This window comes from Pelobates fuscus, chromosome 4 (assembly GCF_036172605.1).
Source record: "Pelobates fuscus isolate aPelFus1 chromosome 4, aPelFus1.pri, whole genome shotgun sequence".
NCBI classification, from domain to species: domain Eukaryota; kingdom Metazoa; phylum Chordata; class Amphibia; order Anura; family Pelobatidae; genus Pelobates; species Pelobates fuscus.
The window spans coordinates 94,352,634-94,370,490 of record NC_086320.1 but is presented as its reverse complement, the minus strand read 5'-3'; the positions used below and the strand labels follow the sequence as shown (position 1 = coordinate 94,370,490).

The 17,857-nt window shown below is 36.7% G+C and overlaps 1 protein-coding gene across 1 annotated transcript in view; it reads right to left on the bottom strand.

Annotated features, from left to right (window-relative positions):
• Positions 1–890: 890 nt before the first annotated feature.
• Positions 891–17,857, bottom strand: part of OPRK1 (opioid receptor kappa 1) — a 67,847-nt gene continuing 50,880 nt past the window's right edge. Inside the window, exons 3-4 of the mRNA XM_063450431.1 lie at positions 6,914–7,266; positions 891–1,695 (exon numbers count right to left, since the gene is read on the bottom strand). Of these exons, the coding sequence (XP_063306501.1) occupies positions 1,172–1,695; positions 6,914–7,266 (877 nt within the window). The 3' untranslated portion in view covers positions 891–1,171. The remainder of the gene's footprint in view (positions 1,696–6,913; positions 7,267–17,857) is intronic.

Here is a 17,857-nt window from a genome sequence, read left to right as displayed (position 1 = left end):
AGAAAATATTTTTTTTCAAGTAACAAAGCTTGTGGAACACACGTTTGTGCAAAATGTACAAATACACTTAGGCTAAAACATACAATTCAATAATACCTATAAAACATACATTAAATAAAAAATAATGTCAAGCTTTTTTTTGTTCTTTAGCAGCAAATGGTTAACTATTTTAACTTTGATTTATTTATCAATATTAATAAAGAATACTTTTTCAAATGAGTTCATGGCAAAACAGCAAGAGCAGTGAAACAAGTACATTGGAGATTGCAAGAACATTTCATTATGTATGAAATGTCAGCACTTGTTACAAAATGGATTACACCATTCTAGTGCTTAGCGTGTATTTAACAATATGTATATTAACTATACAGTTTATGTAAGTTCTTTTTTTAATTCCTTCCAACATTATAGGATCACGCAAATGAAGTGTGGGGTTGTGATTGTGCACTGACGTCCTCACAGTTCTCAAAAAAAATATTATGCTTGCATGGGCACTTCAAATGATTTGCGTTTCACCAAGTTTCTGTTGCTCAGAAGTCGCAGAGAAGTGACCAACTGGAAAATGTACAACGGATGGCAAGAGAACTCTGTGATATGTCCATCACATCCACAACTGGTTGGAAGTGTTCTTCTGAATTAGTTAGACAATAACAAAACACAAAAATATCTCAAAACTAAAAATGATGCCATCACCTTCCATTCCTTCTATCATTATTTGATCCATAATGACCACATTTCTCCCTTATGTCTGTGGTAACAAATCTATTATAGTATATTTAGATATTTTACATGAATATGAGAAAGTACCCCAAAGAAAGCACCTGACATAACTGTAATAGAACACTAGTGAAACATGGCATTTTTTAAAATATTTCATTTTTTTGTGCTATATTTCCTTACAGAAATACTTTTAAATATTTTCTATGAATTTACTAAATACTATTTATCATTTGTGTTCAAAATCGGAATTGGACTGTTTAGCATACGCATGGTGGATTAAGACAAGACGTTTGTCATTGAGTTCATTGAGTATCGATCTAAAGAAAAATAAATAGAGTTCTAACAAAGTCTGTTCCAGTTTTGTTTATACTGCAGAAGTTATCTGAGTTAATCCCAGTTCATTTTGATCCCCTCTTCCTTGGGGTGTAAAAGACGTCATTTCCACTGCTAGTCATACGGGTTTATCTGTCCTTTCACCATCCCTGGTATATGCTGGGTCGTGTACTGTGTTTCTGACTCTGCTGTTTCCTTGCCGATCCAATCTAAGCTTGGACGGAAAACAAAAATCTTTGAAGCATCTTTTGAAATTCTCATCTAAGAATGCATATAGTATTGGATTTAGGCTGCTATTGGTATAACCCAAAGCAATGCAAAAATAATAAATCGAGATAACTGCAATATTTTGTGGTACGTCTACAAGTGCTTCTACGAGCACAAAAATATGGATAGGAGTCCAACAAACAATAAACACAGCTACAACAACAAGTACCAGGCGTGTAATGCGGCGAAGATTTCGGTCCTTTTCACGAGATCCAGAAAGAAGACGAACACTTTTTAGTCGAAGGATCATTAGAGTATAACATATTGTTATAATAAATACAGGTATTATGAAGGCAAAAATGAACACACAAATTTTCATTACTGTATCCCAGTACCAATAATGACTTGGGAATTGTAGGGCACATTCTGTACTACCTAGAAGAAGAGAGAAATAAATGTTAAATTTTCATTTATTCATTTTATTAACACAGGGAAATAATCATTTAGATAATTATATAATGTGATTTGTTAAGATTCTAGGAACAATCTATGCAGTATACTATAATATATAATTACAATATTTGTTTAGTTGACACAATTGTCAGCTGTATTAATTATTATTTTCTAGAATAAGGGTTCTTTCCAACAAAAATAAATAAATAGATTTACAAAAAAAATAGTTTTTGGAGAAATTGAACCTCAAAATGATAGTTCTCACATCATCAACTTTGGTTCTATCATATTCCATTATAGTCACAAGAGATGTGCGAGTGTGCCAATGCCGGACTAATTTTATTCCCTACCCCTACAGATCATTATGACCACTTTTCCATACCCGTGGGTTAGCATATTATGTTCTTGAAAAAAACCTTATGGTTTTCTATGTTTACATCTGGTTATCACAAGAGTGAAAACAATATTTGTGTTTTCCTTTTAAAGTACTATTTAAAAATAAATTTGTAGATGCACATTTTCTGAGTGATACCCAATGTAAAGTTAAGTGTCTGCCTATACATTCCATTGTACATTTATTGGAGGTGTCAAGAATACCTGGTGACCTAATTCTTTTAATAAAAAAAAAAATTGTTACAATCATTTACAAACAAAACACAAATAAAGTGACTACTAATTCTTTGGACATATTTCTACCTTTCATACATTTAAAATAATTGTGAAAAAGAAAGCATTAAATTAAAAAAAATATAAAGTTACTTTCTTTTAAAGCTCCTTTATGGTGCACTAGTTAGTTGGTATCGTTGCAACTACAGGTAGAAGGTGAACATCAAATTCTGGACTTTAGAGTTTTTATTATCTCAAATATTCCTGTGCAGTTGGTGCAGGATGCTCTATTCATCATCAATTTTGGAAACAAGCAAAGTTGTTATGCTGCTTAGAGTGACTGTTTAATTGTATGTTTCACCCCTCGTCCTTTGAAAAACTTACCATGCCTACTTACTTCTAAAATGTGTCATATCACAGTCATATGTGATTGAGTCTTTTTTACTATTAGGTTGTGAGTATATGTCAAGACTAATTTGCTCCCATAAATGTCACATAGTGATGTCCCGAATGGTTCGCTGGCGAATAGTTCCTGGCGAACATAGCGATGTTCGGTCCGCACCCTATTCGTCATCATTGAGTAAACTTTGACCCTGTACCTCACAGTCAGCAGACACATTCCAGCCAATCAGCAGCAGACCCTCCCTCCCAGATCCTCCCACCTCCTGGACAGCATCCATTTTAGATTCATTCTGAAGCTGCATTCTTAGTGAGAGGAGGGACAGTGTGCTGCTGCTGATTTAATAGGGAAATCGATAGCTAGGCTAGTGTATTCAGTGTCCACTACAGTCCTGAAGGACTCATCTGATCTCTGCTGTAAGGACAGCACCCCAAAAAGCCCTTTTTAGGGCTAGAACATCAGTCTGTTTTTTTTTCCAGTTTGCAGTTGCCTGCCTGCCAGCGTGTGTGTCAGGCTCACAGCGTATACTGTGCCCACTTGCCCAGTGCCACCACTCATATCTGGTGTCACAATAGCTTGCATTTAAAAAAAAAAAAACCTTTTTTTGACTGTAATATAATAGCAGTCAGTTTCCTTCACATGTGTGCGTTTCAGGGCCTGCCAGAGCACAGTGTCACACCAGTGCAACTCATATCTGGTGTAACAGTAGTGTACATTAAAAAAAAAAATACAGGGGGTTTGTTGTCACCTTTCGGGGACCCTTGGTGTTGTCTGTGGCTGGGTGGAGGAAGAGACCTTCAATGACATCAGTGAGGACAAGGAGCGGGACATGGCTAGCTTGGTATCCAACCTTGTGCAAATGGGGAGTTTGCGGTTGTGCAAATGGACTGTTTGCGGTTGTTTGCGGTGCGTTAAATGGGGAGTTTGGTCTGTCACTGTGAAGCGGGCGTAACCCTTACACTACCTGATCGATACAACATCATACCTGATGTTTTAAAGCACGTTATTCCAAACAATTTAGGAATGTTAGGTTATTTATGCCCTTTATGGATTAAAACCAGACTCTGCATCAACTGTGTAATTTTCCATGGGAGTTTTGCCATGGATCCCCCTCCGGCATGCCACAGTCCAGGTGTTAGTCCCCTTGAAACAACTTTTCCATCACTATTGTGGCCAGAAAGAGTCCCTGTGGGTTTTAAAATTTGCCTGCCTATTGATGTCTATGGCGGTTCGCCCGGTTCGCCCGTTTGCGAACATTTGCGGAAGTTCGCGATCGCCGTTCGCGAACGGAAAATTTTATGTTCGCGACATCACTAATGTCACAATCTGTTGTGTCACACATACAGGGTTATTCTCTAAACTGAATTGGAAACATAGTTAAAAAGATTTGGAGAATGTTTCCAATTTAACTATTCTAGCCTAAATTTAATTCATTTTGAATTCTCAATGCATTTTGGACAATTCATACCTTGCATAAACATGTTAACCACAGTAAAAATCAAACAAAAAAGAAAAAAAATGCATCTCTAATTAAGATACTGTGAAAGAGGTAGTGAATCATTTTCATTTAGATGTTAACTACTAATGTCATCTTGATTTTTCTGTATTTTCTTAGGTCGGCTATATTTTAAATCAACCACGCCCATCGTGGGTTATTTAAAGTTTTAAAGAATTAGCAATAAAAAATATAATTTAGAGGTACTTGAAACTGTATCAAAATTGCAATGGTAAAATGATCACTTTTTTATTTGCTATTTAATTGACTGGTTAGTAAAAATAGTCCTCCTGATTATTAAATTGACTGGGGCGACAATCCTTTTATTAGACATTGTAGATTATCATATTATAAAAAGGACATTTTGCAGAATTACAATAATTAAAATGTTACTGAACCAACTCCTCCTTCTTTCTCAGTCACCTTGGTGATTTGATGACAAAGGTTTAATGTACATTATTCTTAAGATGAAAACTAAAATGTTATTTTTAGCATATTCATTGTGCGATAAGCTTTTCACGTCTAAGTAATTATTTAGAGGTGCATGTGAATGCTGTAGTTTTCATCAGGAAAAAAAATGATTTAAAAAGTTACTTAAAAACGTATACAAGAACTCCACATATAACATACAAAAACAGTCAGCTACAGATGTTAATCTAATAAATAGTATATATATATATATATATATATATATATATATATAGTCACTTGAAAGAACACTGAAACCATGGTTACTGAGTGTTCACAACAAATATTTGACACTGACACTGACACCTATTTAACGTTTCATACTGTGATATATAATTAGATCTCGGTAGTATAACTATAATACATTTTTGACAAATCAGTATATTTACACTTAAACTGCGCTAAACCTTTTTCTATACTGTATTATTTAAAAATAATAATAATAATAATAATAATATGTTACATGGATAAATATAGAAAAAAGTTATGGATCTTTTGGTCACAAGAGTGTCAAAATCATGATAAGAATAAACAATATGTAAATTAAATTAATTTGCTACAATACAATTCTATTACATGTTCAAATTCTGTGTTTATGAAATGCTTTTCCTAAACAATATAATTATCAAGTGTAGCAGCCAAATACACTAGATAAATTCTTTAAATATAGGTTTTTGCTCCAAACCACAGCACAAATTGAATTTCATTGCTAAAGGAATCAGTACAAATCTGCTTGGCATAACTGCTATTTTAATGTGTTTCTGTAATTGGTAGGTATTTAAGAGAATTGAAGCACAGCAGTATAATAGAATTTAATTTTCAGTTTGGCAATTCGAAATGTACAGCTTTTTGGGGGGAAATTACCGTAAAAAGTATTTATTTTTCTATTAAAAGAAATGGGTACTGCATTTACTAAAGGGTATTGGTGATGTCATCTATACTCATGAGTCGACTAACACATTCCCTAGTGTTGCTAAAGAACAGTAATCAATGTTTTCCAGTTTTAAATATGATCTTTTCTTTTTTGGGGTGAAATTGTACATGATTCACTATGTGTTTACTCCAAATGCATAAGCTCAAAATGAGGACACTAAAGCTGTTTTAAACACTTCATGACATTCAAGATTGTGTTATTCAGTCCTATCTATACTGGGCTTTAATTGCATTAAGACATTCGGACATGTCGTAATGGTGTGGTGTGAGCAGGGTTATAAATTGATACCTGGGGCTCCCCTTTGTCAGCTGGATCCATTTTTAGTGGCTCAAGATGTTCTTTACGCAGTGCTCAAAGTTAGTGCGTCATACAGCCTATTGACTGCAATGCAGTGTGAGCATTTAGTGGCCCCAGGCTGGTCAATAACAAAATGCAATGCGGTGTGAGCATTCAGTGACCCCAGCCTGACCAGTAAGCTATATGCAGCACTAAAAGTGAGCACTGCATACAGACCTTTAAATATATTAGGAACACCATGGTTGAGCAGATTGCACTTAGCCAGAGATCACAGTGAAATCAGCACACCTGATTTTCAGTCAGTAGATCGCAGCAACATGCCACTCTCTACTATTTTAAATAGGAAACACATCTGATGATATCACTGCTGATATCAGTAGAGAGCTTGCTTAGGCTTTGTGTTAAGGTTAGTGTTAGAATTAGGGGTAGTGGTAGGGTTATGGTAGGGCTAGTAGGGTTAAGCTTAAGGCTAAGGATAGGGCCATTTGTATAGAGGCACTTAACGAGAAGCCATTAAATTACAGTTACATATTAAGGTTTTGATTTGGTTCAGAAAATGGGCAATTACCTCTGTCCTTAAGGCGTTAATGTACTTTGAAATTTGAACAGGTCATGAACTATATTGATGGTTACTGTGGGTGCAATTACAATATGTTTCAAGGAGTGTTTACATAAGCATTTTAGGATTACAATCTTGTAAATCCACTCTGGAACTAAGTAGAAAATTTACAGGAAAAGTGGATTAGAGTAAAGTCCCATATTAACAGATATAGAAAGTATATGTAAAATGCAATGTCAATTATCTGTATTTATATAATTGCCTAACTAATATTCATTATATTTTACTTTTACAGCTATAATTATTAGTATTGTGTATAAAATGCATTTTCCAACTTTTCAGCAATTCTAATATTGTCCCTTCTTAAACTGTAATATGTAAAGTTTATTTTACATTGTAGAACATATATAACAAATATTTTTAGTGGAGTGTTATACATACCATCAACAATTTTTGTGCCTCCAAGTACAATAGCAGATATTCCAACAGAGGACGAAAGCATCCAGATAAATACATTAATACATTTTGCTTTCAGTGGTGTGCGGAAATCCAAAGCCTTGACGGGATGACAAACCGCAATATATCGATCAACACTCATCATGGTCAAAGTAAATATGCTAGTGAACATATTATAATAGTCAATAGAAACAACAATTTTACAGAGTACATCTCCAAAAGGCCAAGAACTCATTAGGAATGAAGTGCTTTGAAAAGGCATTGTGGTAGTCACTAACGCGTCCGCTAAAGCCAGGTTGAAAATATAAATGTTTGTTGCAGTTTTCATTTTTGTATACCTATTGGGAACAAAAAAAAAAGTATGAATATTGATTAAGCAAACATGTGTAATATCCTATGTGATGGCTAGCTTGAGCTATGTTTCTACAATCAGCAATTGATTTTGAGATTTTAAAGGATTCCTTTTAAAGAGAAACTATAACAACTGTCCCAGTTTGTCGTAGTAGGATCTTGAAAAAATGCATTCTGTGTTATGAGCCAAAATACATAATCCAAAGGGTTAAATCCCTGCTCACATGAGAAAGTCCTGGGAATCAATCAATATCTGGGGCTCACCTCTGTCAGATATTACCATTTTTAGTGGTTCCAGACTGACAGATGAACTGTATGAAATTATATACTGTCCTGTAAATAGTGATTTAAATCTCCATTAACAGACATACTAAAAATACATTTAACCCCTTAAGGACACATGACATGTCTGACACGTCATGATTCCATTTTATTCCAGAAGTTTGGTCCTTAAGGGGTTAATGAGAATAGCTTTGTTAAGTAACTAATTACATTTTGTATAATATATAATATATTTACAATTTCAAGCCAGTACTAGTGTGTTCCATGTCAACTGTTCTTAAATCAAAGGCATATGTATAATGTGTTTCAATGCTAAAAGAATATCAGTCATTTTAGTTATTGAAATTTCTACTTAAAATACCAACAAAAAAAATTTATAGTTAGTGTTTTCATGTCATACTCTGACACTCCAAGCACCATAACCACTACAGTTCATTGTAGTGGTTATGGTGACAGCAGAGCCCTGTCACCCCCACCCCACCCAACCCTTATTTTAAGGAGTCAAACCATTTCCAACAGCTTAACATCTTACTTGGGGTCCACCAGGAACTTCTTCCTATGAAGTTCTGTTAGCTCATATCAGAAAAGCACTGCAATTCAGGACTTAGCTTATTGATTGAGAACAGCTTAGGGAATGGGAGGCAGGAAGCGGCACCCAGCAGACCCCAGCTACAAAATAAAACCATTTGATAAGGATTTGACTCCTGGCACTCATAGCACCATAACCACTAAAGCAAACTCTAGGTGTTATGGTGCTTAAAATGATCCTTTATAATATATTGTTTGAATATCATCTGATTGGGTTAAATAATTGAAACATATTATCTATCTCAAATGTAAAAAACATTAGAAAATAAGACATGGTGATATTTACAGTAGGAAGAGAACAAGATAACAAATCTTGAAAAAGAGAACGTTGAAAGCTGAATATATAAGTAAAAAAGGGAAATGATCCAGGACAGAAACAAGTGGGTAACTAGACATGTGCAATTTGTTTTGTTCCAAATGTACATTCGTACAAATTTCATGCCATTCGGACATTCAAATGCTTCCGAATGTCCGAAGTGCCGAGGTTCCGAAGCGCTCAAGTGACAAAGTTCGGTAGTTCGGTAGTGCCAAAGCTCCGAAGCGTCGAAGTGATTCGGATTTCTGAGAAGTGGCAAAACAAGAGAGAGGGAGGAAAAATTACGTGAATGATGACAGGAATCTTGACCAATAATCGAATTCCTTTTGTGCAATGTCATGTTTGCTTGCCCAATCCGGTTTCACTATTCCCTGTCCAATAAAATTAGCACATTTTTGTGACTGATGTTAGAGGACAGCCAATTAATGGTGATTTTGTCACTGACACTTGGCCAATGAAGGCACCCAGAGTCATTGAGGTGGGATAGTATATAAATCAGGCTGTCAGGTTGTTGGCTTGCATTCATGTGACCAGATTAGTTGTGATAGCACAAGAGACTGAGAGAGATGAATTACATTACATTTATTGTAATTTACTTGTTGAAAACTTGGGGAGCCATATTGCTTTTAAGTGGAGGAAAAAGGAAGGAATAAGGGTGCGCCTAAAACAAGTGGAAATAACAAATAATAATATAAAAGTAGGTTTAACAGCAATATCAGAAACGTCAGAAAAATGTCCAAATATAATATAAAAAATTGGAATAACAACAGGTACCTATTAGTCCGAATATAAAATATCCAAATGTGCAAATGGTGGTCCTAGTAGTCCATCAGAAGGGTATGTAGCGTCCAAATGTATATTTGTAGTTTGGAGATAAATATGCGGGAAGAACAGAAGAGAGAAAAACTCCAATGGTGTAGTATAAAAACAAAATATGGATATTCTGTAAATAACAGTGGAACTACTCACAATATTCAGAGCTTAAATCCAGCTCTGGTATGGATAGTGTGAAGTGGAATAATCCCCACTCAAGGATACGTGGTGCTCCTCTTTGGTATTGCTTTTAAGTGTTTGTTCCAGGGAGAGAGAGGGAGTTTTGCCTTTTTTCTGCATTTATTTTTTAATTTTTTGAAGCATGGAGGGTGAGAGAGTGTGTGGCTGTGAAAGCCAGATAGTCTGATTGCCAGGGTGTCTCTCTGCTGCACTGTGACTTTGCTACAGTGATTGATACAGTGGTCCTTAGTCCCCCCTCCTTCTCCCCCAGTGGTCCTTAGTCCCCCCCCCTCATCCCCCAGTGATCCTTAGTGTCCCCTCCCCCTCCTCCCCCAGTGGTCCTTAGTCCCCTCCACCCCCCCTTGTGGTCCTTAGTCCCCCCCTCCTCCACCAGTGGTCCTTAGTCCCCCCTTTTCCCCAGTGGTCCTTAGTCCCCCCTCCTCCTCCACCAGTGGTCCTTAGTTCCCCCCTCCTCCCCAGTGGTCCTTTGTCCCCCCCTCCTCCTCCTCCAGTGGTCCTTAGTGTCCCCCTCCCTCCTGCCCCAGTGGTCCTTAGTGTCCTCCTTCCTTCTCCCCCAGTGGTCCTTAGTCCCCCCTCCTCCTCCCCCAGTGGTCCTTAGTGTCCCCCCTCCCTCCTCTCACAGTGGTCCTTAGTGTCCCCCCTCCCTCCTCCCCAAGGGGGGGTACAGGGCCAGACCCCCTTAGCCTCATGCTGTGCTCTGACCGCTGGTGGGTCCACTCACCGCCCGAGCGTTTCCCATCATGGAAGACGGAGAGCGCCCCACTGAGGGACTAAAACCTTGCGGCAAGCCTCTCCTCAGAACCAGGGTGGCTTCTCACTCCGGGCTGTTGCTGCCAGTCGTTTGGTGGGTATGTGATCTGTTTTTTAAAAGTGAAAACTGGGAAAATTTGCAGGAGCTGTTCTGTTGTGCGACCTGCCAGCATAGCGGTCCGGCCCCGCCTCCCCATGTTTTACTGTTTTAAAACACTAATATTTGTGTTTAGTGAAGTCTCCCGAGAATAACAGTACCCCCCCCCCCATGTACAGGTTTTATGGTGTTGAGGAAAGTTAGAGAGTCACATATAAGGCTTGCATTTCATTTTTTTTTACATTGAAATTTTCCAGATTGGTTATGTTGCTTTTGAGAGTGTATGGTAGCCCAGGAATTATAATTACCCCCATGATGGCATACCATTTGCAAAAGTAGACAACCCAAGGTATTGCAAGTGGGGTATGTCCAGTCTTTCTTAGTAGCCACTTAGTCACAAACACTGGCCAAATATTAGTTTTTTTGCTTTTTTCACACAAAAACAAATATGAACGTTAACTTTGGCCAGTGTTTGTGACTAAGTGGCTACTAAAAAAGACTAAACATACCCCACTTTCAATACCTTGGGTTGTCTACTTTTTCAAATGGTATGCCATTATGGGGGTAATTCTCATTCCTGGGCTACCACACCGTCTCAAAGGTAACATTACTAATCTGGCAAATTTCAATTTGAAAATGGAACGTTCTATATTTGACCCTGTAACTTTCCAAAACACCATAAAACCTGTTAATGGGGGGTACTGTATTTTTTGCAGTAAAACCTAACAGTATTATGACATTCACAGCTAAAATGTCAGACGGAAATACAAATTTTAAAAAATAAATCTTATTTTCTCAATTTTTTTTTACATTTTATTCATAATAGATTATGTTCCATATATGAATAGTTAATGGTAAATTAAAGCCCTGTTTCTCCTGAACAAAATTATATATAAGTAAGTAATGTATAAATAAGTGTGGGTTCACTTAATGTGACAGTGGTGAATTACGGTTGAACAGACATATAGCGCAAATTCCAGTTTTTGTTTACGTTTTGTTTTGATCAGAATGTGCACTATTGACTCCGTCCTGAAGGGGTTAAGAAAAAAAACCACAAATGTTTATTTTTCAAAATGAACGACATTCCGAACTGCCGAATGCCTGAAACGAATGACATGGCGAACTGCTGAATGCCTTAATGAATTCCTGAATGCTAAATGTCCGAACCGAATGTCATTCAACAGTTCCAAAGTGCCGAACCGAACCAAATGCCATTGGTTCAACTTGCCAAAGCAGATACATTTTTTTACTTACACGAATTTCAGAACCAAATGTTATGCCCATGCACATCCCTAGGGGTAACCCTATTAATGAATTCAAGGCAAGAAGGCAAGAAAATAAAAAATGTCCTTATAGGTGAGTATAAGTAGTGTCAGTACATTGTAACATTTATTAGATACATACTAAAAAATACATACTAAAAAATAAAAAAAAGTTAACAAAACTAAAAAACCAAAATGTACCAAGGAAATGGAAGTAGAAATAATAATAAAGTTGAAAGGGGGTTGCTCAGACAGTATGATACAATATATGGCTGTGTAAAAGGTATATGTAGTGGTTAGATTATTGAGATTGTATAAGACTCAAGAGAGACCACTAGATCTAATCATAGGAATTGTCCAGGAAGTGATAAAATGTTACAGCAGTGTATCCAAATGTACACCTTGTACACCAAGTTGGAGAGTATGTAACTAATCAATAAGTAATGGGGACGCTGCGACAATTACTAAACTGAATCCAAGCATAAAGCGTTAAGACAAAAAATAATAATAAAGGGGATATTATCCAAAAAAAGTCACATATGGTAATGCAGTAGAATTACACATTTTATCTCTATATTGCACTCCTTTATCGCAATAACACGTCTAAACGGAATGCCTGGGATAACAGAATTGTAAACACCAGTATATATCATCTAATTGAGCTTGAGCTGACAATGTAAAGATCCCTGATGCCAAACTAAAGTAGAGATTAACAATAATCTGTGCCTTCGAGGGCACCTACAATTCTCAATATAGTGAAAAGCACTCTAGTCTGGCTCAGTTAAGATAAATCCTGGACTGCTAAATATTATTATTGCAGAACCACACTGTCCAATAGTGTCCAATAGTGTCAGTGGTTAACAGTCAGAGTAATAAGATAAATGCCGACACCCCAGCCTTGTAGCCTCCTGTGTATATATACATATACACAGTCACAAAAAGTCAGCTGATTAACTGAAAAACCAGATCAGGACTTCCAACAAGGGATGAGGTATCCAGCTGAGCCTGATGCACATTTCACGACTAAACGGCTCTTAGTTATGATAGGTGAATAGGTGTGCTGATAATGACGTCATCTGAGAAGGATTTGTTTAGTTAGGGAAGCCGTAAAAGTGCCGATTACCAGAATGGCAAGAATATACAGAAGTAAGAAGAAGTACATGTAAGTAGTAAGTCTATCCTGAATGAAATCTCAGGTTAGTAGTAAGGTATAAAGGAAAGATCGTAAGTACAGTACAATATCTGTATTGAACGGGTGAAACCACCGGTGCAGATAAACTAGCTGCTCAATGTAATATCCACATGCAGATATATAAAATGTCATAGAGAAAGTATATATGTACCGACTGGTACAACAAAATGGGATGTGATATCCCATGATGATATTTACCCAGACTAACTACCGGTGTAGATGAACTGTCTACTAAATATAATATCCACATACTTTATATACAAAAGTAGAAAAAAAATTAAACAAGCACTCCCAAAACTAAAAGGATGTATAGATGAAGGAAAATAAGATGCACTATACTATCATCCTCAAGGGAAGTAGTTAACCCTGAGTCAGGGGCATACAAATAAGATAATGGAGGTGCAAAAAATCATATACACAAATGAAATTTGCAGTGCAAGCTATTGTGAATTGCCTACCCAATGTAAGGATATCTAAGTGAGAAAATCCTATATTATTATTATTATTTTATTATTTATATAGTGCCATCATATTCTGTAGCACTGTACAATGGGTGGACTAACAGACATGTAATTGTAACCAGGCAACTGGACATACAGGAATAGAGAGGTGGAGGGCCCTGCTCAATGAGCTTACATTCTGGAGTGGGGTATAGTGACACATAGGGTAAAAGTAGGGGTACGAAGTAGGTTGTTAGAAAAGTATTCACTGAGGGTTTAGTAGGTCATTTTTGACAGTTGCAGGAGAGGAGTCATGGGGAGTGGGGGATAAAACCTGCTAATAGTTTAATTGATATGCTTTCTTGAAGAAGTGAGCTTTCAATGATTATGAGCAAAAATGAAAGAAAAAAATATAAAGCTATAAGATAGATGACTGAGTTGATAAAGTATGATGTATTGTATGATAGTAATTAGATATTATTTTGAAGATCATTAAATTAACATCCAAATATGCTGTGACATTGGTGACAGATGCAATGTGCTGTAGTATCCTGCGTCAAAATTGCTGATAGGTCTTGCCGATGTATTGTACACCGCAACTGCAGATAACAAGATAAATGATACAGTGATACTGCAATTTATTAATCGTATATACCGGAATGTTTACTGGTTAGATTTGGCAAATTTAGCGGGCATGATGTACTGGCACGCTTTGCACTGGCCACTTCTAAAAGTACCTTTGGTCTGCATCAGCCAGTTGGACTTAGAGGGAATGGAATTGAACCTGTCCAGAGTAGCAGCATGTCATCTATGTGTTGTAGAATTATTAGGCCCCTTTAAATTTCTGCCTTAGGCCTCATAGTTCAAGTCTTACAAGAATGCTTTGTTCATAGAAATTGTGTGTCAGCGGAAATGTTAGGTTCCTGTTGAGTGAAACATTGTAGCAGCTAGTCTTAATAAAATGTAAAAGCCTTGAGAAACTAACCTTGAAACTAACGTGCCAACTACTCAAAATGGCTGCCAAAGCCCCCCTCCCATCGAGTGAACTCCTCGTGCTAACAAGATGGTGCTGGAATCTGGAGGAGAACTTCATGACGACAGTAATGACATAAGATGATACACCCAGTGGGGAGGGAATTTAACTAACCACTTAACACCTAAACCAATTAATAATGTTTACTTGTTGTTATCTTGAAATTCTATAGTGATGTAATTATGCCTTTATAAGGGTCTGCGCACCCACTTTTTAACAGATGCCATTAAATTTCCTGAAGTTCTTTCATTAACCTGAACCTCGTGTCTCAGTGTGAATTTACTTCTGCGTGCACGCAACTTTATTATTTCTAATTTGGACAGGAACAGATAGTCATTCAAACTTATTGGTTTGCATAAAAGAATCCACTACATATGTATGTTTACTATTTTAAGATGTAGTCATGGTAGATACCATATTTGGAGATATTAGCGACATGCTGTTCCCACCAACCCCGGAACAGGTTAGCATATGTCGGGGAACAGGATGTACCCATGGCAGTGCCAGTGATCTGAATATAGTATTTACCATCAAAGATAAAATAATTATGGGTAAGGACGAATTTCAATAGGGAAATAATTAAGTTATTTTGAGAATTGTCATAGGAAGTGGAATCCAAAAAGAAACCACAGGCTTGTATACCTCTGTCATGTGGGATGTTGGTATGTAGAGACAACATCAAGACTGGCAAATAACATTTAACGGGGAGCTTGTAGATCTTCCAGGGCTAATAGAGTAACTTTAGTATCTTGCAGATAAGAGGTTAGCTCTTTCACCAAGGGGTGTATATATCTATATATCTACTTGTATGTTCTGTCAAGCAGTTTTTGCCTGATACTGTCGGTCTATCTAGAGCTGCGTTAATGTTTTCATGCACCTTAGGTAGGGAGTAAAAAGTAGTGGTAGTCAGGTTTTTGTGTGGTAATAGGTATTTGTAGTCATCAGAAGTTATAATTTGATCTTGTAAGACAGTAGATAGTAAGGTGTCAAGCTCAGATACGTATTCTGTAGTTGGATCAGACAGAAGAGTCCTGTAGCATAGTCTATCATCCAGGTGTTCCATACACATTTTGATGTAATGGTAATGGGTCAATAATGCAATATTACCCCCTTTATCAGTGGGTTTGATGATAACATTGTCAAGTTGTCTTAGTTTATTTAAAGCCTTACGTTCATTAAAAGTTAAGTTGTTTACATGGGGATGTTATCAATGATACTGATTTCTAAGTCATTAGTTGACATTTGGACGAAGAGGTCAACGTGAGGTGTATCGTTAAAGTTAGGAGTGAACAAACTTTGTGGTTTAAAGTCAGGTTATGGTTTTGATGGGTCTTGTTCGTTTAGAAGGTCAGTGAGAGTCTGAGCTAAACGATAATCTTGTAATGTCAGACCTAAATCGTTAGCAAATAGTGAATCTTTTTTAGTATGTAAAATGTTGGGGGCCAACTTTCTTTAAAATAAGTTAATGTCTTTAGACCAATTAAACTTGTTACCATAACGGAGTTGGTACGAAAGATAAGCTCTTACTGAGAAGAGAGATATGCCGGGGCTGAAGAGTATAATTTGACAGGTTAATTATTTAGTTTGATGTTAAAATTTCTGGGTTTGTGCATGAATATTGTAGGCCCATCTGTCTCTGTCTCTCAGTCTCCCCCTCTGTTGGCGAGGGGGCTCCTGATCTAAAAAAGTAGACGAGGATGCAGATAGGGTAGATGTTTTATCTGTATCTGAAGGGATGGGTATATCTAAGAATAAGAGGAATAAGAGGTAGATTGACTCTTATCCCCACTAGTGCCAGATAAATAAACAGACAGCAGTTGATCTGCCATCAAACATTATGTTTCTATGGTATTTTTGAACTATGTTTAATCACTGCTTAAACTAATTGGGTAGCCCATGTTCTCAGAGGTAGCTCTCTAATTAGATGAGTTAGGCCTAAGGCCTCACAATGACTGGGACCTCATAGCTGCCCAGCTCACCTTAGGGGACAAGCCACCTAGCCACCTCTTGGTGTCCGGGCCCCTCCAATAAGTCTGCCCTGGGGGAGAGAGAGATCAGTGTCTCTGGTCTGCACTAGATGCAGAGCTACCGAATATGTGATAGAGGTCTCACTGTCAGACGCACACTCTCAGGCACATACAAAGGCAGACAATGCCAGACACAATCAAAATACACACAGCCAAAAATACTGTATGTATGTATTTGTCAATTTGTGTGTCTCTGTACATAATGTGTTTGTGTGTATGCATGTGCGTATATCAGAGCGTATATCAGAGTGTATATTTGTGTATATGTGTGCGTGTATGTTTGTGGCTGCAATGTGAGGGTGGTATGGTATGGACAATGCAAAGGTAAAGTGGACCCTTATATAATATGGATAATATGGATACATATACAATACATAAGGTAACCCATATAAAAAACATATAGGGTAATATATATGCAAAAGCATTATAGAATATGTGGGGAAAACGTCTATGGCACTGTTTTCTTATCTGTAACTCTATTTGCTAAATTATGTGTAAAAGTTTTTTTTGCCCAAAACAAATTTCCATTTTTGTTTTTAATACCCCATACCCTGTAATTGTGTATAAACAATAAGCATAATTGCAAATTAAAATGGTTTGTTGCAAATTAATTTAGTTTGGAAATTATGCCATAGCAACAGTCAGAGAGCTCACAACCCAGCGGCACAGGAAGCCATGACAAAACAAGCTTCTGAATGATGAATACAGAGACTCGCTCTCTGTATCCAGTGCTTCAAACCAACCCTTCAATATAACTATATCTACTTATTCACACAATGCACACAATGCAATCCCTATTTATTTATTTTTTGCTATGGGTTTTAGTGGGGGCCTCGTGTTTGAGTTTCGCCTAAGGCACCACAAAGTGCAGAGCAGCCACTCTATGTTCTAATAGAGAATTGTAGTTTGTTAGTATAAGTACTCCTTTGTACTTTTATGCTGGGCTAATCATTCCCAAGAAAGATTATACAATTTCAAATGTTATTTGCCGTTTAGCTAGTGTATGTTGGACTCTATTGCAGAATTATTAGCTTTCCATGTAATGTGTATGCTGAGAAGATTATACTGTTGATATTTATATTTAAATAAATTTATGGATTATGTTTCTATGGATAATTTATGTTAATTTTTAGAAATTGTTTTAGAAACTGTTTTGTAAACTTAATGGCAACAACCAGAATCCAAAAACCTGCTTCCATAGAATACTGCGAAAGGTTCAGTTCAGCCAAAAAGTTTTCAATATCTATGCAAGAAAGTTTTACAGTATTACACAATTGCGCCCAAAAATGTTTTTTATCTCTACAATCATTACATCATAGTATGTTAATACACTGGTTATGATGCCAGGGAAACAACAATGAATCTAACATTCATGAGAACACATTCAAGATACAGCAATAGTCAGGAACTTATGCCTCAATTTAATATTTTTGGATAAGCTAAGTCGAAAAGGTTTTGTAACCGATTAAGGTAATTTGAAAAGCTTATTCAAAAATATTAGATTAAGCCCATAGTTAAAAAGTAAATATTGATCCAGGCATTCAAGGATAAAAGCCAAAATAGCAGCTTTATTTAGA